We start from the raw sequence: 23,168 nt of genomic DNA on the forward strand, positions 1-23,168 counted from the left end.
GTATCCCTTTTTACACGAGTTCCTCTGGAAGAGTCCCTTAGTTTGATCAGTGAAAAACTGGATGAAGAGCGGGTGAAGCTTTGTCGTCATGTGCTGACCTCCACGTATATTTTATTTAACGGTAACATTTTTGAACAGAATGACGGAGTGGCTATGGGTAGTCCTTTGTCACCCATAGTCGCCAATTTATTTATGGAGGACTTCGAGGCTATGGCACTGAGGACTTCAGCTTTGCAACCAACGTGCTTCTGGAGATACGTGGACGATACCTTCTTCGTATGGCCGCATGGACGTGATGCTCTTAACAGGTTTTTGGACCACTTCAACTGTCTTCATCCCCGTATCAAATTTACTATGGAGGTTGAAAATGATCGGATGCTTCCATTTTTAGCCGTTATGGTTTATAAAAAACCAGATGGAACTTTGGGACACAGTGTTCACCGAAAGCCGACACACACAGATTTGTATCTGCACCCTAAGAGTTGTCATCCACCACACCAACGTAGTGGCGTCCTTAGGACTTTGGTACGGAGAGCATATGCCATTTCCGACGCAGACAGCTTAACCCAAGAACTTCAGCATTTGATGACTGTTTTTAAGGAAAATGGATACACCGAGAAACAGATTCGTCGGTCTATGGAATTTGGACCGTCTCCGGAGGTGTCCGAAGAGGAACATAGATCTGTGGCCTTTCTTCCTTATGCTGGAGGCTTATCGTTTAAGATTGGACGAATTTTAAGGAGTTTTAACATTAAGAGTGTGTTCCATGCACCCTCTAAGATTAGGGCTCTGCTCGGCTCTGTGAAGGATGATTTGGGACTTAAGAAACCCGGGGTGTACAAAATCCCGTGTCAATGTGGGAAAGCTTACGTTGGCCGTTCTATTCGCACAGTGAATGACAGGTGTGGGGAACATCGCCGTCACACGAGGCTACAACAGCCGGAAAAATCGGCCGTAGCAGAACACTGCCTGAATGAGAGACATAAAATGAAATTTGAGGAAACTGTTATAATTGCCAACATTTCCGGTTTTTGGAATAGTGTGTATAAAGAGGCGATTGAAATTAGGTTGGCTGATAATTTAATCAACAGGGACAATGGGTTTCCTCTTAGCAAAACGTGGAATCCTGTATTATCTCGCATCAAAACTGAACGTTCTTCGATGCGGCCTTGATTGCGATATATCGTTGCCAGCAGTGTTTCACTAAGGGCGGCGCCACCTCCCTGTTTTGGAAGTCAGAAACCGTGATGGGCGGCGCATGCGCCGTGTACTGAACGGTGGCCTATATAGGACGTCGAATTGCAATCTTGCGTCAGTTCTCAACGGGACTCATCAGCAGAAGCAGCATTTCCTGAAGATGGCGAACAGTTGGATCGCCGAAATATCGAGTCAAGTTGATTTTAGGATCCGGCAGCAAACCCGAAAAGACTTTCAAGACTATGGCGGTCTTCCCTAGGTTATTATTACCATTGTAAGATTGAGGCAAAATATTCCCATTTTTGTTACCATTACCGTTTTCATTGAGACATTGGTAATAGTTATTACTGTTATTGTTGGGTACTTGAGCATTACGGCCCCCATTCAATTTCGCTTCTTCATGCAACAGGTCAATAGAATCAAGTGTTGACATGAAAAGTTCTACGTCTGAATCTGGTATATGAAGTAGTTTTTCTTTTATTGAGACTGGTAATTTTGATTTTAAAAGCCATATGACTTCTTGTTTGGGGATTAGTTCATACCAATATTTCGTCTTATTTATATACTTCTCAAAATATTTACACAGTGTACCTGCTTTACTGTTGTACGTCTCGGGATTATATACCTAACAACTTACGTTCTTGTGTTTTTGCTGACTAATACTAATTTAGAAAAGCTTTCTCGAATTCCTCATAAGTATGGCAATAATCTATTACTTCATTTACCCATAAGACTCCATCACGTTGAATACGTGTAGTGGCAAACTGTATTTTCTGTTTATCATTCCATGAAATGGTTCAAATGGCTCTAAGCACTATGGGAACTAACATCTGAGGTCATCAGTCACCTAGATTTAGAACTACGTAAACCTAACCAACCTAAGGACATCACACACATCCGTTCCCGAGGCAGGATTCGAACCTGCGACCGTAGCAGGCGCCCAATTCCGGACTCAAGCGCCTAGAACCGCTCGGTCACCGCGGCCGACCTATCATTCCGTGACTTTGGTAGTATACCACGGGGTGTTATCAAGACAAAGCGTCGCGGGAAGCTATTAAAGGGGATATTTTCGCTTAGCAACAATGCCCCAGCTCTTTCTGGAGAAGATACAGTCACACAAGTTGCTTCTTTGGCTTGCCAAATTTAGGCTCACCCCACCCATTCACCTGACATGGCGCACTCTGACTTCTTCATCTTTCCTCTGATGAAGAAACTGTTGCGTGGCAGGCACTTGTATAGTCACGACGAGGGGATTTTCTAGGTGGAATCTTTGCCGAACAGCCAACATGTAAAACTATAGAACCAAGGTCTCCGCCAAATCGTCCATCGTTGAGAAAACTGTGTATCATTGAAAGGTCAGTACATAGAGAGGAACTGACACCATCACCTAGCTTCATGGTCGCAGCTTAATGTGCTCTACGTCATAATTAAAACTTTACAAATACTCTTTAGAGTTTATAGATGAAATGAATATAAAAACGAATATTGAAAGAGAGATAAGATTATTTGTGTTAGTGGCATCCCGACACAGGGCGACGCTTCGATGTGCGCAGACATCAAATTATCTACGGATACTGATGACAGGAAACGAAAAGTTATGTACAATATTTTGACGAAACAATTTATACAGATCTAGCCTGCTTTTCTGTAGCTCACAAACGGCAAGTAGGAGAAACGGAAAACTAATGCAGACGTAAAATTGTCACTTTATAAATGTTGCAAGGAGCTGCTTCGTCTAAGCGCCAGTCTGCATACCTAGTCGCCAGTCGCCACTAATTCAAAAGTAGGACTGTGAAAATAGCAATTAAATTTTGTACTGTATGTATTCGCTACTGTCGAAGCACACACTCGTTGCAAAGTATTCGTTACTCGTCCTTTTCATAACTGAATGTCATTACTGACGTAACCGTGACTACGTACTGATGAAGAATCAGCTTGCCGTTTTGACAAGTGCTGAAGATTGCAAGTGTTGCACTCGTTGTCATATCAAATAATACCGAAGAAAATCGCCACGCCACTACCTCGCGCAGGCCTGTATAGCCCAATGGAGCCGTATGGCCGTCGGCGTCTGCAGTGGAGAGGCACGGCGAAACACGGTCACCGGACGGCAGTAACTGTGGTCCGGCCATTTGCCGGAGCCCTTTTACTAATCCCGTTTAAAGTTGTGCGTTATCGAAAATCCGTCGATTTGCCGTACGGTGGAGAGTGTAGCGAGTGAAACAAAGAGGATTACGCATACTGCCGACTCCGCCTGAGTCAGATCCGCATGCGGGATCGAAGAAAAGGCCAGTAACAAAATAAAATTGGTACTCCGATTTCCGAGTGCCATTCCTATAATCAAAATACGTAAATGTTGATTTTTTACTAGGTTGTTGGCCAAACAGTATAAAAGTGGAAACAGTTTTCATCTGCAAATTATCTATCATTATGCAAGCATAGAAAGCTAACCCGTATAAAACACAGATGACAGAGATATGACTGGTCTTGTGATGTTGCAGCATAGAGGGGTATGAAGCATTGTGGATGGGACGATTTCAAGCCCTTGCACGGTGTCGGTCTATGCAGCGTTCACGGCGCCAAGTGCAATATTTCCGTTTCAACGCTCAGGCACTACATAGTGCTGGTATTTCCTCATTTATCAAAAATGGCTCTGAGCACTATGGGACTTAACTTCTTTGGTCATGAGTCCCCTAGAACTTAGAACTACTTAAACCTAACTAACCTAAGGACGTCACACACATCCATGCCCGAGGCAGGATTCGAACCTGCGACCGTAGCGGTCGCGCGGTTCCAGGCTGTAGCGCCTAGAACCGCTCGACCACTCCAGCCGGCTCTCATTCATCAGCCAGAACGTTATGACCACCTACGTAATGACCGGTATGTTCACCTTTGACACGGATAACAACGGCGACGCATCGTGGCTTGGAAACAATGAGGCCTTGGTACGTCGCTGGAGGGAGTGGGCACCACATGTGCTTACACAAGACACCAATTCCTGTAAATTCCAGGGAGGGGAACGATGACTCTGACGCCACGTTCAATCGTATCCCAGATGTGTTCGATCGGGTTCAGATCTGACGGGTTGGGAGGCCAGCACATCAACTGGAACTTGCCACTGTGTTCCTCGAACCACTCCATCACACTACTGGCCTCGTGACCATTATCTTGTTTAAAAATGCCACTGCCTTAGGGAAACATGATCGTCATGTAAGGGTGTACGTGGTCTGCAGCCAGTGTACGGTACTCCTTGGCCGTCATGGTGCCTTGCGCGAGCTCCACTCGACCCATGGATGCCCACATGAATGGTCCCAAGAACATAATGGAGTCACCGACAGTTTTTTCCTTCCCGCAGTACACGTGTCAAGGAGCTGTTCCCCTGGAAGACAACGGATTGCGCCTTCCCATAGGCATGATGAAGAACGTATCGGTTTTCATTAACCATGTAATGCTCTGCCAATGCACCAACGTCCAGTGACGATGGTCTCGTGTCCATTTCAGTCGTAGTTCCCGATGTTATGGTGTTAACATTGACACATGCATGGGTCGTTGGCTGTGGACGCCCATTTTTAGGACTGTTAGATGGACTGTGTGTCCAGACATCGCACAAACCTTATAAGACGCTGCAAGTATCTTGATAAGAAGAGTTTCTTCGTCGGGATCTGGTGTCATGACCGCGACGCTTCTGATATACAAATACTAAAAAACCAAGAGGTGTCAGATCAGGGTACCCAGGGGAAGCTGCTATCGCCTGGACGTGTTTATGTCGGTAAGAGGTCGGTGGTCATCATGTTCTGGCTGACCAGCGTATACATCCCCATCCAAAGCCACACTTGTTCTCTGCCCAGCATTTAAGTCTTATGTTAGTTCTTCCGCAGTTCGCTGCCCGTCCTATTTTACCAGTGTGCCCAGCCTACGGCGTCCTACATCTGTTATGAGGAATGGCCGCCCAACCTCATGACGTCTGAATGTGTTGGAGACACTCACCACAGCATTCCTCGAACACCCGAGAAGTCGTGCTGTTTCCGAAATGTTCGGGCTGAGCCTCCAGGTCATCACAGTCTGCCCTCGGTCAAACTTAGATCGCGCGGCTTCTCCATTCTACACACGGACAGCACGCTTACTGATACTACATGCACCATGCGTGTGTCTGACTAGCAGTCATTACTTGCTAGGTGACGCTGATATCGGATGGATGTGTTTATGTCGATAATATATAGGTGGTCATCATGTTCTGGCTGACCAGTGAATACATCCCTATCGAAAGCCACACCTCCCAGGCGTTGGATCGGAAGGGGAGGTCCAATTGCATGGTCACCTGGCTCCCTGATCTGACACCTGTTGATTTTTTTGTGTTTGTATATCAGAAGCGTCGTGGTCATGACACCAGAGCCCAACGAAGAAACTCTTCTTACCAAGTACTTGCAGCGTCTGATTTGTGCGATGCCTGGTGCACTTGGCAGAATGCCCCCGAGTTCTCTACGACAATTTCATGGCTGTATCGAATTTTGCGATCGCCATTCTGATCACCTTCAGTAATGTTCAACATTGTTGATTAAACAGTACATTGTATTTGTTGAGCTTAAGGTATCATTTGTTCATTCTTGCAGGCGACAGCGGCACGACCACTCCAGAAGTCACTCCTTTCATGACTGGCGGCTACCCAGCCCTCAATGCACCATTTCCTGACGACAGTCCGGTGAGTATCAATACAGGTTACACGAAGTGTAATGCAACTACTTGTTACTACGCGTCGTTGTCTCGCACATCGCAATGCAAAATGTAGCTTTCGACTGCAAAATTTGCATAAATGTACACTCCAAGGAAATAAGTGGTTTCACTTACGCCCTTTATGCTACCTCCGTGTCGATTCGGAGCGGCAGTATGTCTGAAATGTTTTCCTCAGCCACCCATATGAAAACAGAAAAACCGCTTGATTTTAACGCTGGGTCGTGGTTCTGAGCTCCATCGTGTGTGTGTGTGTGTGATAGAGAGAGAGAGAGAAAGAGAGAGAGAGAGAGAAAGAGAGAGAGAGAGAGAGAAAGAGAGAGAGAGAGAGAGAGAACGAGAAAGAGAGAGAGAGGATATTCCCATCGTGTGACACATCCTTCTTGGCGTTGAACAGAATTGTGGTGCCAATGTAACATCATTAACCAGACTTACACTTCACATGATCTTCTGAGCTCTGGCCTTCATTTGGCATGTTTGGAGCGTCGTCGAGCCCCAGGGTGACGTAGCAGGGTGCCACGCTTTTGTACTATTACAGAGGGAGGTTGTAGGCACCTTTGAATCAAATTTCAGACTTCTGCGTCGCAATGGGGAAAGTGGCGGGGTTTTAAAAAAGTGACCCTCAATTTTTTTGTGCAACGTACATACATAAGAATGAAAAAATTGGTAGAAGCAGACCTAGGGGAAGATCAATTTTGGTTCAGGAAAAACGTAGGAATATGTGAGTAATACGTATCTTACGGCTTATCTTAGAAGATTGGTTAAACAAAGGCATTTGTAGATTTCTGGAATCCTTTTGACAATGTTGACTGGAATGTTAAGGAAGCAGTTATAATTCCAGGGAGCGAATGGTTATTTATAACTTGTAAAAAAAAAAGTGACTGCAGCTACAGTAATCGAAAGACGTGAAAGAGAAGGGAAGCAGTGCTTGGAAAGAGTGAGACGGGGCTGTAGCCTATCACCTATGTTGTTAAGCCTGTGGAGTCAGCTAGCATTGAAGGAAATCAAGAAGAAATTTCGAGAGAGAATTCAAATTCAGGGTAAAGAAATAAAAACTTTGAGGTTTGCCGATGACATTTTAGTGCTCTCTGATACGCCAAAGACCTTGGAAGAGCAGCTGAATGGAATGGGTAGTGTATCGAGTAAGAGGTTAGAAGATGAACATCAACAAATGTTGGTTGGTTGATTTGCGGGGAGGGGACCAAACAGTGAGGTCATCGGTCCCATCGGATTAGGGAAGGATGGGGAAGGAGATCGGCCGTGCCCTTTCAAAGGAACCATCCCGGCATTTGCCAGAAGCGATTTAGGGAAATCACAGAAAACCTAAATCAGGATGGCCGGACGAGGGTTTGAACCGTCGTCCTCCCGAATGCGAGTCCAGTGTGCTAACCACTGCTCCACCTCGCTCAGTATCAACAAATGTAAAGCAAGGGTAGCGAAATTTTATTCGAATTAAACCTGGTTATGCTGAGGGAATTAGGTTACCAAATGAGACAGTAAAAGTAGTAACTAAGTTTTGGTATTTGGGCAGCATTATAACTGCTATGGCCGTAGCAGAGAGGATATAAAATGGAAACTGACTATGGAATGAAAATCTCTTCTCAGAAACAGGACTTCGTTTACACCTAGTATAACTTATGTCTTAGGAAGTCTTTTTTGAAGGTGTGTATGCGGATTATAGCCTTGTACGGAACTGAAACGTGAATGATAACAAGGTTGCCACAAGTTTCCCCTAGTGAAATTCCCTGATATTTCCCTGATTTCCAGACAAGTTTTAGCATTTTTCCCTGACAAAATTTTGAGATCTCAAGGGTAAATTAAGACGTAAGTTGAGAATCTGTCTTTACAGATACGGTACCAGAAACAATAGTGCAAATGGGGAAATATTTAAAAAGCTAGCAATCAGACGGGGTTCCCTGTGTGAGCAAACATTTTAAGTACCAACATCAACATCTTCTGTAATGAACTGTTTTTAGATGGAGAAAGGAAGCCAAGTGATATATGTGTTTCATTAAGACCACTGATGTTATTTTATTTCAATAAAACGAAACACATTTTGCGATAAAAATACGCATTTCCTTGGAGTCGCAATACAGATTTAAAATACCTTGACTAATTTCAGAGGCCGGCCGCAGTGGCCACGCGGTTCTAGGCGCTTCAGTCTGGATCCGCGCGACCGATACGGTCGCAGGTTCGAATCCTGCCTCGGGCATGGATGTGTGTGATGTCCTTAGGTTAGTTACGTTTAATTAGTTCTAAGTTCTAGGGGACTGATGACCTCAGATGTTAAGTCCCATAGTGCTCAGAGCCATTTTGAACTGATTTCAGAAATAACCTCAGAAAAAAGTAGGCCTCTTGAAAGAAGTTTATAAGATGCAAAAGAATTGTGTAAACCAACACTGCAGGTGACCGCCAATAAAATGTTGGTTTACTTTGTTCATTATTGTCGGTTATTACCCACTGTCCTATATCTACTATTTTACAGGTATTGTGTGATTTTTCTTTCAAGAAATACATCAGTACACAGCGTACAAACTGCCAGAAATTGACACAGTTTTCTTCTTCTTATTTTCTACAATTTCTAACTTATAAACTACTTTTGAAGTGCCAAAATGTACAAGAAGAAATAAAATGTCTGTAAAACACCACGCTGCCAAACGTATTTGCGGTGAGACGGTCGCAATTACTGAAATCCATCGCCCATGGCCTCTGGTCTGCTGAGGAGCACCGCAGTCGTGGGCCTGTGGATAAACCATGAAAATGTGCTGCATTACGCCACACACAAACAGACCGGCCTGTGGGCAGGACAGTGAGACTATATCCAGGGCCTGCAAATTAATGGGAGCCGAATGGCTATAGATAGGCAGGCCCGATCCATTACAGGTACCCGCAGAAACAGCCTGCAGTTTTGGCCCGTCTCGGAAATCCACTCGTGTGGCCAGCTATTCACGAGCCGCAGACAGCTAGTTGATGAAATGAGACCACGGTGATCAAGCCATGCAACAGATAACTTGTACGCCGGCCGGAGTGGCAGAGCGGTTCTAGGCGCTGCAGTCTGCCGCTGCCCGACCGCTTCGGTCGCAGGTTCGAATCCTGCCTCGGGCATGGATGTGTGTGATGTCCTTAGGTTAGTTACGTTTAATTAGTTCTAAGTTCTAGGGGACTGATGACCTCAGATGTTAAGTCCCATAGTGCTCAGAGCCATTTTGAACTGATTTCAGAAATAACCTCAGAAAAAAGTAGGCCTCTTGAAAGAAGTTTATAAGATGCAAAAGAATTGTGTAAACCAACACTGCAGGTGACCGCCAATAAAATGTTGGTTTACTTTGTTCATTATTGTCGGTTATTACCCACTGTCCTATATCTACTATTTTACAGGTATTGTGTGATTTTTCTTTCAAGAAATATATCAGTACACAGCGTACAAACTGCCAGAAATTGACACAGTTTTCTTCTTCTTATTTTCTACAATTTCTAACTTATAAACTACTTTTGAAGTGCCAAAATGTACAAGAAGAAATAAAATGTCTGTAAAACACCACGCTGCCAAACGTATTTGCGGTGAGACGGTCGCAATTACTGAAATCCATCGCCCATGGCCTCTGGTCTGCTGAGGACCACCGCAGTCGTGGGTCTGTGGATAAACCATGAAAATGTGCTGCATTACGCCACACACAAACAGACCGGCCTGTGGGCAGGACAGTGAGACTATATCCAAAGGTCAGGGCCTGCAAATTAATGGGAGCCGAATGGCTATAGATAGGCAGGCCCGATCCATTACAGGTACCCGCAGAAACAGCCTGCAGTTTTGGCCCGTCTCGGAAATCCACTCGTGTGGCCAGCTATTCACGAGCCGCAGACAGCTAGTTGATGAAATGAGACCACGGTGATCAAGCCATGCAACAGATAACTTGTACGCCGGCCGGAGTGGCAGAGCGGTTCTAGGCGCTGCAGTCTGCCGCTGCCCGACCGCTTCGGTCGCAGGTTCGAATCCTGCCTCGGGCATGGATGTGTGTGATGTCTTAGGTTAGTTAGGTTTAAGTAGTTATACGTTCTAGGGGACTGATGACCTCAGAAGTTAAGTCTCATAGTGCTCAGAGCCATTTTTTGAAGATAACTTGTACAAATTATCTGAGAATCAATAATAACGAGGACAGGTAGCAACTCACCATAAAGATGATTGCTGAGCCGCAGACAATCACACTCTCACAGCTAAATTTTCAGCCATAGCATTTGTAAAAAAAAAAAAAAAAAACGAAGCACACACACATTCACACAATCACTCAGACACAACACAATCTCACATGACCTCTGTCTTCGGTCATTGCATCTAAAGTCTCTGAGAATCAGATACAAAGAAACCACTCCTCTTGCCTCCCTGGCTCTCCTCGGCAGCTGCTAGGTTAGCGGCAAGAATTGGTGGCAGCACTGACTGCAAGCTGAGGGGAGTGGTAGGAAGGGGAGAAGCGGTAAGAACGAGGGAATAAGGAAGCGGTGCGCGTACTCGGCTGCACCCAGCCACCGACGATGCATGACACCTCAGTAAACAAACCATTTCATCTACTGAGTCCGCCCCCGGTAGCTGAGTGGTCAGCGCGACAGACTGTCAATCCAAAGGGCCCGGGTTCGATTCCCGGCTGGGTCGATTTTCTCCGCTCAGGGACTGGGTGTTGTGTTGTCCTAATCATCATCATCATCATTTCATCCCCATCGACATGCAAGTCGCCTAACAAGGGGAGGCCGCCAATTGTGAAATTCAGATTCGATTCATACTGCGCATAATAAATGCTCATGGCCAGAGGTGTAATGTGGCAAAGCACCAAGATGCACTTCTCAGCCGTTGTCGAGAAAATCGACAGTTAAAATAAACCGTTGCGGTGAAATACTCTCTACGATTGATAAATCTCTACAGCGTAGTGGCGCAGCGGTTAGCGCTCGGGTTCGTAATCCGAAGGTCACCGGATCGAATCTCCCGCCATGCAACCTTTTTCTTTTTTTTTTTTGGTATTTGTTTTCTGTAATTCAAATGTGTACACACACACACACACACATATATATATATATATCCCGGCAATCAGTTGCAACAATTATGCATATAATAAGTTGTTGAAAGACGTTTGTCGTGGGAAAACTGGCGACTTCGAACATCATTATGTTTTCCGCAAACAAAGTTGTATTTCGCAAATGTTATTAATTGTCTTCATAATGTTAACCACGTATAGTTAACGGAAGACGTAGAAACGATATTCCGAAACGAATACGTATAGCGTAAGTCAAACGTTCGAATTAGAATAGAAACCCCACGAACACAAATTTGCTGTGTCAGGTATGAAATAGAAACTCCGTTACTCGCTCGTTACACTTGAAGGACAGATGTTGAATGGGCCGAAACGAGCCGCCGCATAACAGCGTAGTTGCCTGCTAACTTCGAAAGAAGGTAGATGCGGTCCCTAGCGCAACTTATAACATCGTCGAAAATCAGTGCGGACGTGAGAGCTTTGGTACACCCTGTTAAACAAACGGAAAAATGGAGGCGGTACAATTGGAGAGCGATCTGCCTTCACCAACATGCATAAGCAATTCATTAATAGTATATATATATATATATATATATATATATATATATATATATATATATATATGAAATACAAAAAACTAATAATTAATAATAATATTGCATGGCGCGAGATTCGATCTGGCGACCTTCGGATTACGAACCCGAGCGCTTACCGCTGCGCACGACGCTGTAGAAATTTATTAATCGTAGAGAGTATTTCACCGCAACGGTTTATTTTAGCTGTCGATTTTCTCGACAACGGCTGAGAAGTGCATCTTGGTGCTTTGCCACATTACACCTCTGGCCATGAGCCTTTATTATGCGCAGTATGAATCTAATCTGAATTTCACAATTGGCAGCCTCCCCTTGTAAGTAGCGTCAAATCGAAAGACTTGCACCAGGCAAGCGGCCTACCCGACGGGAGGCCCTCGTCACACGCCATTATTATTATTATTATTATTCATCTACTGAGACAAAAGCGAGATTTTTCCAGTGTTTCATTCAATTTTCCCTGATGTGTATGAAATTCCCTGATTTCCCTGATTTCTAGAACCTGTGGCAACCTTGCATAAGCATTTCGGACGACAAGACAATAACGCCTTTTGAAGTGTGGTACTACAGAGTGCTGAATATTAAATGGGTATATCGAGTAACTAATGAGGTGATAATCGGATTGAGGAAAAAGAAATTCGTGGCACAACTTGACTAAAAGAAGGGATCAGGATATCCTGAGGCGTCGAGGAATCGTCAGTTTTCACTGGACTCGCATTCGGGAGGACGACGGTTCAATCCCGCGTCCGGCAATCCTGATTTAGGTTTTCCGTGATTTCCCTAAATCGCTCCAGGCAAATGCCGAGATAGTTCCTTTGAAAGGGCACGGCCGACTTCCTTCCCCGTCCTTCCCTAATTTGATGAGACCGATGACCTCGCTGTCTGGTCTCCTTCCCCAAACGACCAAACCCAATCGTCAGCTTGGCAGTGAATGGAAATGTGGGGGTAGAAGCTGCAGAGGGAGACCGAGGAACGGATTAAGCAGTCTCAAAAGGATGTAGGCTGCAGTAGTTACTCGGAGATGAAGACGCTTACACAGAATACAGTAGCATAGAGAGCAGCATCAATCAGTCTTCGGGCTGAAGACCTCAACAACAATGAAAGCATCATCTTTCTACAGACTTAAAGAGGCCACAAATACTGGAACTTCGTTCCAAATTTTATAGTCTCTACGCATTAGTTAAGGCTATATGAAGATGATGTAAATGCTTCAGTTTAACCATTTTATGTTTTTTCACATATTCCCAATGTACTGTGCGTGGGAACAGCGACCAATACAATCAGAAAAAAATATTTATATAATTCTGTAATTGCACTGTTTACTTTGCCTACTGGCTACTGTTTTTGGTACCAAGTATCTACATCAAGCCATCCCCTGGCGCGTAATCGCCAAGCTCGCTTGCCAAGTAGGTGTGTCATATACTTTTTGTGTTAAACTGGGACTTTAGTCGTAACGTGTGTCTAATATAAGTGTCTGATACCGCGACTTTAGCCTCGAAACTGGTTATGGCTCAAATGGCTCTGAGCACTATGGGACTAAACTGCTGAGGTCATCAGTCCCCTAGAACTTAGAACTACCTAAACCTAACTAACCTAAGGACGTCACACACATCCATGCCCGAGGCAGGATTCGAACCTGCGACCGTAGCGGTCTCGCGGTTCCAGAATGTAGCGCCTGGAACCGCTCGGCCACATCAGTCGGCGAAGCTGGTTATGAAACAATGATGAAATAAAGAAGTCAACTGTAGATATGGAAGATTTATTTTCTTGAATAAATACTACGTGAAAATTAATATTGCCTACTAACAAATGTCTCAATAACTGTACTCAGTCTCTTTAGACGTTCTGCTCCCTGTTATCACACAAACCTGCAGTATTGCTGAGCTATCTTTACACCTCAGCACATTAATGAAGAATCACTGAACGTAATCCAGTTACATAGCCAAATTACTGTTAAAGTTCTTATTTATATCGGTGTGCGAATGTCAGAATTAATTCTGAAAATACTATAGTGATCAGTCAGAGCATTATGACCTACTGTCGATATCATTCCCCTCACGCAATAGCAGCGTCAGCTGGTGAGAAACGACTGCTAGTCAGACACACGCACGGTTTATGCAGTAAGAGTCGGCGTGCTGTCCGTTTGTAGGATGGGGAAGGCGTGCGATATGTCTGAATGTGACCGAGGCCAGATTGTGATGGCACCAAGGCTCGGCACGAGCGTTTCGGAGACTGCACGACTTGTCGAGTGTTCGAGTAGTGCTATGGTGAGCGTCTTCAACAGGTTGCGAAACCAAGGTGAAACCAAGTCCAGACGTATTAGGGTTGGACGGCCACCCCTCATTACAGATGTCGGACGTCGTAGGTTGGGCAGACTGTTAAAACAGGACAGGCGGCGAACTAACATCAGACTTTAATGCTGGGCAGAGTGCAAGTGTGTCTGAACACACAGTGCACCGAAAATTCCTCACGATGGACCTCTGCAGCCGATGACGCATGCACGTGTCAATGTTAACACCACGACATCGGTAACTACGACTGAAATGGACCCGTGACCACCGGCACTGGTCGTTGCGCAGTGGCAGAGTCTTACATGGTCTGATGAAACCCGATACCTTCTTCATCATGCCGATGCGAGACTCGAATCCGTCGTCTTCCAGGGAACAGTTTCTTGACACCTGTACTGCGGGACGGAGACAAGCTGGCGGCGGCTCCGTTATGCCCTGCGGAACATTCACGTGGGCATCCATACGTCCAGTGGAGCTCGCACAATGCACCATGACAACCAAGTAGTATCGTACCCTGGCTGCAGACCACGTACACCCCTTCATGATGATCATATTTTCTCGAAAGGAGTAACATTTTTCAGCAAGCTAATACGCCACGTCACAAGGCTAGGAGTGTGATGAATTGGTTTGAGGAACACAGTGGCGATTTCCAATTGATCTGCTGCCTCTCCAGTTCGCCGCACAGTCCATGACTGCAGCGCCTTAGACCGCTCTTCTAATGCCGCGCGGCTTTGAAGGACAGTAACAGGTGCAAACATGTAATTCTTTTGTATCGGTTGTGAATAAATAGTTGACACTATTCAAATTCCAACCCTCGTACATTAATTGTTACTGCAGCATATTGTTCAACTGACAGAGTTATGGTTTTCGTGAATATGTTTTATAGAACCAATAACAGTTACTGCAGTGGCACTTATGAACACCTTAGATTGAGAGCATCACAAATGTTATGGGGAAGGCAAAACAAAAACTTCGTTTTATTGGGAGAACACATACAAGGTGCTACACATCTACTAAGTAGAGTGACTATACTACGCTTGTCAGTCCTCTTCTTGGAGTATTACTGATCGGTTTAGGATTCTTACCAGACAGGACTGACGGAGGATATAGTAAAAGTTGAACAAAGGGCATCTCATTTTGTACTATCGCAAAGTATTGGAGAGAGTGCCTCGTGCATGACAAGCGAGTTGGGTTGGGAATCGTTAAAACAAAGGCTTTTTTTCGCTGCAGCGAGATCTTTTCAGGAAATTTTAATCACTAACTTTCTTCTCCGAATTCAGAAATATTTTGTTTACTCCCACGTACATAGGAAGAAATGACCATCGTGAAAAAATAAGAGAAATTAAAGTCCGCAAGAAAAAATTTAGATATTCATTTTTTCCCATGTGTTGTACGAGATAGAACGATTAAGAAACAGTCTGAAAGTAGTTCTACAGTGTGTGTGTGTGATTTGAGGTTTTCGGGCGCTAAATAGTTCTACAAATCCTCTGCCAAGCACTTAAAGACCGGAACATTCATGTAGATGTACATGTAATAAGAATATCTCAGGTGCACCGTTTTAAAGCCACTGATATTCAGAGAGGGTGATCAAAGTGCCGTGTGACGAATACTGTTTTAGAGATGTTGCTGAACTCCTGTGGAATTACTTTTGTGGGGGAAGATGAAGCGTTTGGTGTACGAGATGCCGATAGACACCCTAGTCGAACTGGTTGCCCGTTTAATTGGACTTAATGCACCTGCTTGTTTTGAGTGTGTTAGACAATCATTAGCACACAGATGCCAGTTGCGCATTAATGTAAACGGACAATACTCTAAATGTTCATCAGTCGGCAGTTTGAACATCAGCAGCATCAAAACTCCCAGCGCTGAAACTGTACATCTGTGACATTTTTGTCACGTCACAAAAAAAAGACTATTCCTTTTTATCTCTTCTAAACACTGACGGAAAAAAATCGTAACACTAAAGAGTTATGAGAGGTAAACGACCATTGTTTCGACATCTGAAAGATGACTTCTACTCAAACTTCGCGCCAGTAGCTTAAGAGTGGCGCTGGTACCGCAACTATGAGGATGCAAATTAGGTTTTCTTTAAATACGCGCTGTAATGGTCGCGAGCGTTAATACTCGTACCTTCGAGATTGGACTTAGTGAGTCGATGTTGATCAAGAATGCCTTTAATGTTGGAAAAAATTCCGAAAAAAGTAAGAGACGTCTTACAATTACGAGCAACTTAAATTCAAAGACTACATAGATAATATTGTGGGGAAGGCGAAACAAAGACTGCGGCCGCGTGGGATTAGCCGAGCGGTCTAAGGCGCTGCTGTCATGGACTGTGCGGAAGTCCCATAAGATTTCACACACATTTGTACATTTTTTGAACGACGAAGACGCCAGTTTCAACAGCTCACTGAGTTTGAACGAGGTTGTGTAATGGGCTACGGGAAGCTGGATATTCCGTCCGTGATATTGCAGAAATTCATTCATTTCCGTGTCCGGCCAGCATTTCCAGAAGGTAGCAACTCCGATAGCCTTGTTGTTTGCCTCGATCAGGTCCTGTGTTGTGCAGGGTCGTTCAAGTTGAAGACAAATTAGCACGTGGGCCGGGTCTTGTATTGCTCCGCACTCGCAGGATGTATCTCCATCAGCTGAAAGAATGCCCCATTTTCGCATGTTGGTCTTGCAAAGAGGAACGCCCACCCTCAGACGATTGAGCGATCTCCAAAAGGGGATGAGTTAGCTTGCTTTTCCACCTGGTGATACGGTTAGATTCTGGTGTTCCCTCTAGTGGTTGAGTCCTGGCGATGAAGCTCTTTCTCGACTTCAGTCGACGGACCTTAGTCATGCAGTGGATGTCGGGGATCATAAGTATGCTTAGCCCTCTCTACATCAGCTGCAACAGCCCTTCTAATATTGGGGGGAGATATTCTAACAATCGGCTGGAGTTGGCTTCATACATTCCGACGAGATTCGGACGGTCTCATTGATTGCAATATCAACCTGTTTGGTGTGAGTAGATGCTCTCCACACAGGTGAAGCATACTCTGTAAGCATACTCTGTAGCGGACACACACAAAGCAAGAGCCGTAATTCTCAGGACGGGAGGACTTGCACCCCAGGCGGTGGATGTGAGCTTCCTCAAGATGTTATTCCGTGAACTAACTTTCAGCCTGCTGTTATGGCAGTGTTTCTTGAAGGACATAGTTCAGTCAAGGGTAACACCCAGATATACTGTACATGATTGCTAGCTGCGGTGGTCACGGGAAGGTATGGTCGCAAGAAGACAGGGCTGCGGACTCCCAAGTGGCACTACCGAGAGGGAAGGCCGTCTTTTTTGGCGTATGGCTGTGGTGCATTGTATTGCGTCTGCAGCACCAATTCAAGCAGCGGTTGGCACCGCAGTAACACAACAAACTGTTATAAATCGGTTACTTCAAGGACAGCTCCGATCCAGACGGTCTGTAGTAGATGTTCCGCTGACTTCCAAACCATCGCCGTTTGCGACTTTAGTAGTGTCAAGCGAGAACTGATTAGAGGGTATGGTGGAGGTCTGTTGTGTTGTCTGGATGAAAATTGGTTCTGCCTCGGTGCCAGTGATATCTGTATGTTGGTTATAAGGAGGCCAGGTGAGCGCCCGCAACCAACCTGTCTGCGGCCTGGATACGCTGGATCTACACCTCGAGTTATGGTCTGTGGTGCGATTTCGCGGGTAGGCGCGCCGGCCCCGGATCGAATCCACCCGGCGAATTAACGACGACGGCCGCCGGCCTGGACGTGGTTTTTAGGCGGTTTTCCACATCCTACTAGGTGAATACCGGGCTGGTCCCCACGTCCCGCCTCACGACTCACAGACACTTGAAACACATTCACACTATTTCACGATTTATACTAGACGCAGACAGCTGGGGTACACTAATTCCAGCACGGGGGGTATGGGGTGGCGGCAGGAAGGGCATCCGGCCATCCCTTCAAGTTAACCATGCCAAATCCGTACTTAACCCTGCCGACCCTGCCCGCACTGCGGGATAAAGGAAAAAAAAAAATAATCAAGTGAGTTTCCCAACAGATTAACGTTCGCCCACATTCCGCTGTTGTAATCCAACACGTTCAACAGAAATGTTTCCTTGCCCTACTCGATCACCAGATCTGTCTCCAATGGAGCATGTATGGGACATCATCGGACAACTCGATTGTCATCCACAACCAGCATTTACTCTCCCTGCATTGATCGACTAAATGCAGTAGGCGTGTAACTCCATCCCACACTGACATTGTGCACGTGTATGACACAATGCATATACATTTGCATTCAACATTCTGGCAGTACCATCATTTCACATTTGCAGTCGCTTTTCTTGCGCTTATATTAACCTGTGTATGATCCTCCAACGTTAATCGCTTAAATGTGTTGTCTAGATAAATGGATTCCCGTGATTGATTATTTCTAGCTGTTGTGCTTTTTCTCCCGTCATACGTTTGTGTGTGTGTGTGTGTGTGTGTGTGTGTGTGTGTGTGTATGAAAGAGAGAGAGAGAGAGATATGACAAGTGGCTTGTTAGTTGTAAATTTGTGCATTTCCTTTACGTTTACTGGTTCAAGTATGTTTGTGCTGATGGCTGTATGAGAAAAAAGTTTCAACTGTTCTGTCAGGAGACACCTGTCTTCTGTCGTAGGAGCTGCCGCCATCTCTTTCTGCGAGAAGAGCTACTGCCGAATCGCTGCACACGACACAGCTTATCAGACGTGAGTACCAGACATAAACTTTTTCTTCCTAATTTACTTTTCAAAGTTGCAAACCTTCTTGCTTTCCATGCTTGCTAAGCAAAATTTATAACATGTGAAATGGCGGCAAAAGCCTTGTAAATTGTTGATAAAATACCGGGTGCCTCAGATGATTACTAATGTTTTAAGGCTGTGTGGCATTTCTTACATTAACTTGCAATTATAAATAACACATCAAATGAAAAGGCAACGGAAACAGCATTTCTTACAGATGTTGGATGTGAGCGCCATTCACCTCATGGTGCTCAGCCAGTTGATAGGCGAGTTCTTCGCAAACTTTAATCAGTGTGTCTGGAGTAATTGTTGCAACAATTGCTAAATCCTGATTCTTCAGTAGGGTAGGTCGGCTGGTAGCGTAGCCACATACGCATGTTCCTTTATGAACCCCTAAAGGTAAAACTCACATGGCGACAGATCGGTTGAACGTTGGGGTCATGCAAAACAAGCTCTGTCATCTGGTCCCTTGCGGGCAGTCCAGCGGTCGGGAACAACGTCGTCTAACCAACCACATACTGAGTTATGCCAGTGAGGCGGCGCGCCATCTTACTGCTAAGTATTGTTCTGTGGTTCACCTTCCTCCCGTCGAGGAAAGAGCCATAGTTCTAGCACGTCAAGATAAACAATACCAGTAACCGTTGCTTCGTCGGAAAAGAAAAGCCCATAAGCTTTCCGTCAAGATTTGGAACAAAACACATTCAATTTAAGAGGGGTAGGGCGTTAAAAATTAAAAAAAATTGATTTTTCAAAAATATGCCTATTTTGTAGCGCACATCTACCTGAATAGTTTATTGTATTAAAAACATATATATTTGAGAGATTATAAGGCACGTTATTTAGGCTTAAGTGTACCAAGATGCAGCGCCACACCTCTTTGCACAGCATTCTTCTGTCACACGTATTTCGCTCTGTAGAATTCGAATGTTTACATTTGCGCCAGAGACTGTCACACGTGAAACAAAGGACTATTGATATCGATACTTTCTCTGCTGCTATCGACGTGCATTGTTTTGACCGCTAATTTTGTATGTTCTCTGTTTTGAAAGGCTTGCAGTGTGGTGGTGTGAATTTCGAAACGATTTTCATTTGGCTGTGTTGTTTTGTGTTATTTTGTGCCATATTATCGCAGAAGCTGCCTAGAATGCGTTGCTTCAACCGTAAACAACATCACCAGGACAATAGATACACAGTAAAGAGTGTGGCTACACAACAAATGTTATGCCAGTGGCTCATGACTGCAACCTCTCAGAGCCAGTGGGAAGAATATCATCACAGGAATTCTCTACCAATTGCTGTAATTGAGGCCATCAAACCTATATTCAGGGACCTTGCGAATGAAAACTTATTGAAGAAATGTCTTCATGGCGGTACCCAGAACCCGATGTGTATGGGAAATCTTCCAAAAACCATTTTTATTGGAAGAAATGCCCTTGCTATTGGTGACTATGATGCAGTTTCATGTTTTAATGATGGTGTGCAAAGCAGGAAATGTGTTTTAGAGAAAATGGGAATTAAGCCAGGAGTGAACTGCATCAAAGCTTTGTACGTGATAGACAGAGTGCGTGTAGTGAAAGCAGATAAATCAGTTTTGGAGGTGATAAAACCAAGAAGAGTGCATCATAAGAATGTGAAAAGGAAGAAAACTGATTTAGAAAATGGAAAAAGAACCTGCTTATGGTGCTGGACAGTTCTAAAAGAATGCCAAATAGAAGCAGAAACTTTAACGGCCTGTTTCTGCAAAACACAAATTTCTGTACTTAGGTACATGTAACATCCAAAATAAATATCCTATTACTTTCAAACTTGGTTTGCTTATTAAACACAAACTCCTAAATGCAAGACTCACGAATTTTCCAAATCTATTAAAACCTTTCGTAAAAATTGAGACAATCAACTATAATTTTTTTCTAAACATTAACTTTAAAATATAGCAGCTCTTTCATTCTTCATAAACTAAATAAATTCTAGAGTTCCGTACACCTGTAAGTATGGTCTGTATGCTGTGCAAAATTCATCGAAGAATCTCTCTTACTTATGAAGAAAAGTGTACCTATAGCAACAAATGCAGCCAATAGTAAGTGAAAGAATGACGAAATTTCACAGGTAAAAAAAAAATTATTTTGTTATGGTTTTGAACTTTCACTGCTATGAGTGTGAATCCTGAATCCTTCCTGGTCATGATGACAAATTTTTGTGTATTTATTTGTAAAAGTATAGACAGTGGAAATTAAAATTTCCTATGGTGCCTCTCCTGCTCAAAGTCGGCCATTTGACGTCCTTTAAGGAACTTTTCGTTGCAACTATACCATGTCATGGCGATCTGCTAACCTCAGATGTGCATATTATGTGTGTTCACATTTCCAGTTAGGTAAAAAGTTGATTCATCACTGAAGACTACGAGATCCAGATTTTTTGTCATGCGGCAGCCTTTCGCTTGCAGAATTGATATATAAACCGTAGTCAGTAAACTTTAGAGCTAGTAAAAACTGCAAACGATAAGGATATAGTTGGAAGCGTCTCCTTAGAAGTCTCGACGCAGACGCCACTGGAACTGCTAATTCAGGAGTAGCCTTCCGAATTGATTTCTTGGGGCTACCATGAAAGATTCCCTCACCGTTTAACACGTTCTTAAGTCACTCTTGCACGTCTCGTATTCTTCTCTTTGCGAAGACAACCGTTGTCTTCAAACTGATGGTACCATCTACGGATGTTATCGTCATTTGGAGAATTGCAATGGAACTTAATACGTAACGCACGTTGCACTGTAACAACGGTCCTTTCAAACTGTAACACACAAAAATCTTTCTATTCAGTAGTCACCATCTTTGTTACTAGCGCTTTCTAATGGAAAACCACAGTATGCAGAGTATGTGCATGTACACAGGTATACGAACAAAACTGTCTGACTTACACCTTTCATTTCACGTATTATTTATAATTGAAAGTTGAATGAAATAAAGCTATAATTAAAATCCCAGTATTCATTTGAAATATCCAGTACTCATTGGCGTTCATTTGATAATAAATATGCAACCAGTCGCTGTTTTACGATTTATTCAACCATGAACATATTTTCAAGCCACCGTAGGCTCATCGTCAGATGGAGATGTTAAAAGAACATTATGTTGTGGACCAAGTGTCGCTAGATGCAGTACCGGTGTTGCTGGCGGGAATGACGGTAATTTAGTAATCGGTAACGAAACATTTACGAACCCGAAGGTTCTTTATGTTTTAGGTTCTTACAGTGCACTGCCTCGTGGTATCCATATCATACTGCTTCTTATAACGTACAATATTAAGATATGTACACAAATAAACACTGTCTGTAGCTACACTTGGCTTTACACTGATTCACAGAATGCAAACATTCGACGTTTTTACAAAGAATATGGATATGATAGATATTACACTTTACTACATAATAGTCTTAAACAAGAGATACATTATATTATGGTACAAATAATACTAAAGTGCGCGTCATATAAGTTGGCGGCCGAGTTTAGGTTTGTTCTGCGCATCTGACGTCACAAAACACAGTCAGCCAATGAACAGAGAACGACGTTGCCAGATCTCGACTGCAGAGCAGAGCACAGACGAGTGTCTTCAGTTTTAGAAACGTTCAGTTATAAATAAAGTAATAGAACAAAAGCAATGTCTTGATAGCAGATTTTCTTTGATAGAAAGTTTGGAAAAAGCATTCTTTATACCAATTGCTTCATATTCTATTAATTAATTAAACCAAACAAGCAATAAGTCTTCTAATTCAGGCGATAGCAAGGAAAGGTGTTTGTATCAATCTCACGAACCGCTTTTTCGCAATAAAGAACAGCGGTAATTGTTTATTTCCTATTGTACTTCGACGAAGTGTGAGTAATTCATAATCATACCACCAGTGTTTGTCAGTATTTTGTGTGACTTGTTAGATACCTCGTGGTGTTATAATTTGGGACGAGTTGCGGTAGCGTAATGGTTAAGGCGTTGGGTTAGTAAGTGAAAGGTGTAGAGTTCAAACCTTGTGCAGTGATTATTATTTTCTTAATTTAAAAACAATATCGAAGTGTCATACTTCACGAATTTTATTCGTTTGAATGCAATTTTTTGAAATTTCTAGTGCTTTGTCTCTTCATTAACCCTTTCGCTGCTGCAGACACGTGCTCCCCACATTCCGCGCTGTGCGCGATTTTGTCATCACTGCACTGCTCGCCTGTGCAGACACATGGTGTTCTCACTGCTTTGACACACTTATCATTCGATTTCACATAAACTATTTGGCCCAAAAATTAGATTTTTACACATCTTCTTGACTGATACCTTCCCCCCATAAATGACTTAATTTTGTTTCGATGTTCAACCCAGTTATTGTGCAGCATTAAATATAGTAAACCATTGCACGAAATTTTGAAGAGTTTGCAGAGGTAAATGTCCATAGAGTATACTTTCCGTATGGTCGATTTTAGTTGCCACAATGTTGAGAATGAAATGTGGACAAGATACCTAAATTTCATATAAAATTTACTGTGTAACAATATCTCATTTAATTTAAGTACCATGTCGTATGTAATATTGAGAAATATT

At 43.7% G+C, this 23,168-nt stretch overlaps 1 protein-coding gene across 1 annotated transcript in view; it reads left to right on the top strand.

Moving 5' to 3' along the window:
- Positions 1 to 23,168, top strand: part of LOC124605992 — a 230,835-nt gene that overhangs the window by 174,447 nt on the left and 33,220 nt on the right. The window contains exons 8-9 of the mRNA XM_047137954.1: positions 5,805 to 5,893; positions 18,488 to 18,557. Of these exons, the coding sequence (XP_046993910.1) occupies positions 5,805 to 5,893; positions 18,488 to 18,557 (159 nt within the window). The remainder of the gene's footprint in view (positions 1 to 5,804; positions 5,894 to 18,487; positions 18,558 to 23,168) is intronic.

Source organism: Schistocerca americana, chromosome 3, assembly GCF_021461395.2.
Source record: "Schistocerca americana isolate TAMUIC-IGC-003095 chromosome 3, iqSchAmer2.1, whole genome shotgun sequence".
Lineage (NCBI taxonomy): Eukaryota > Metazoa > Arthropoda > Insecta > Orthoptera > Acrididae > Schistocerca > Schistocerca americana.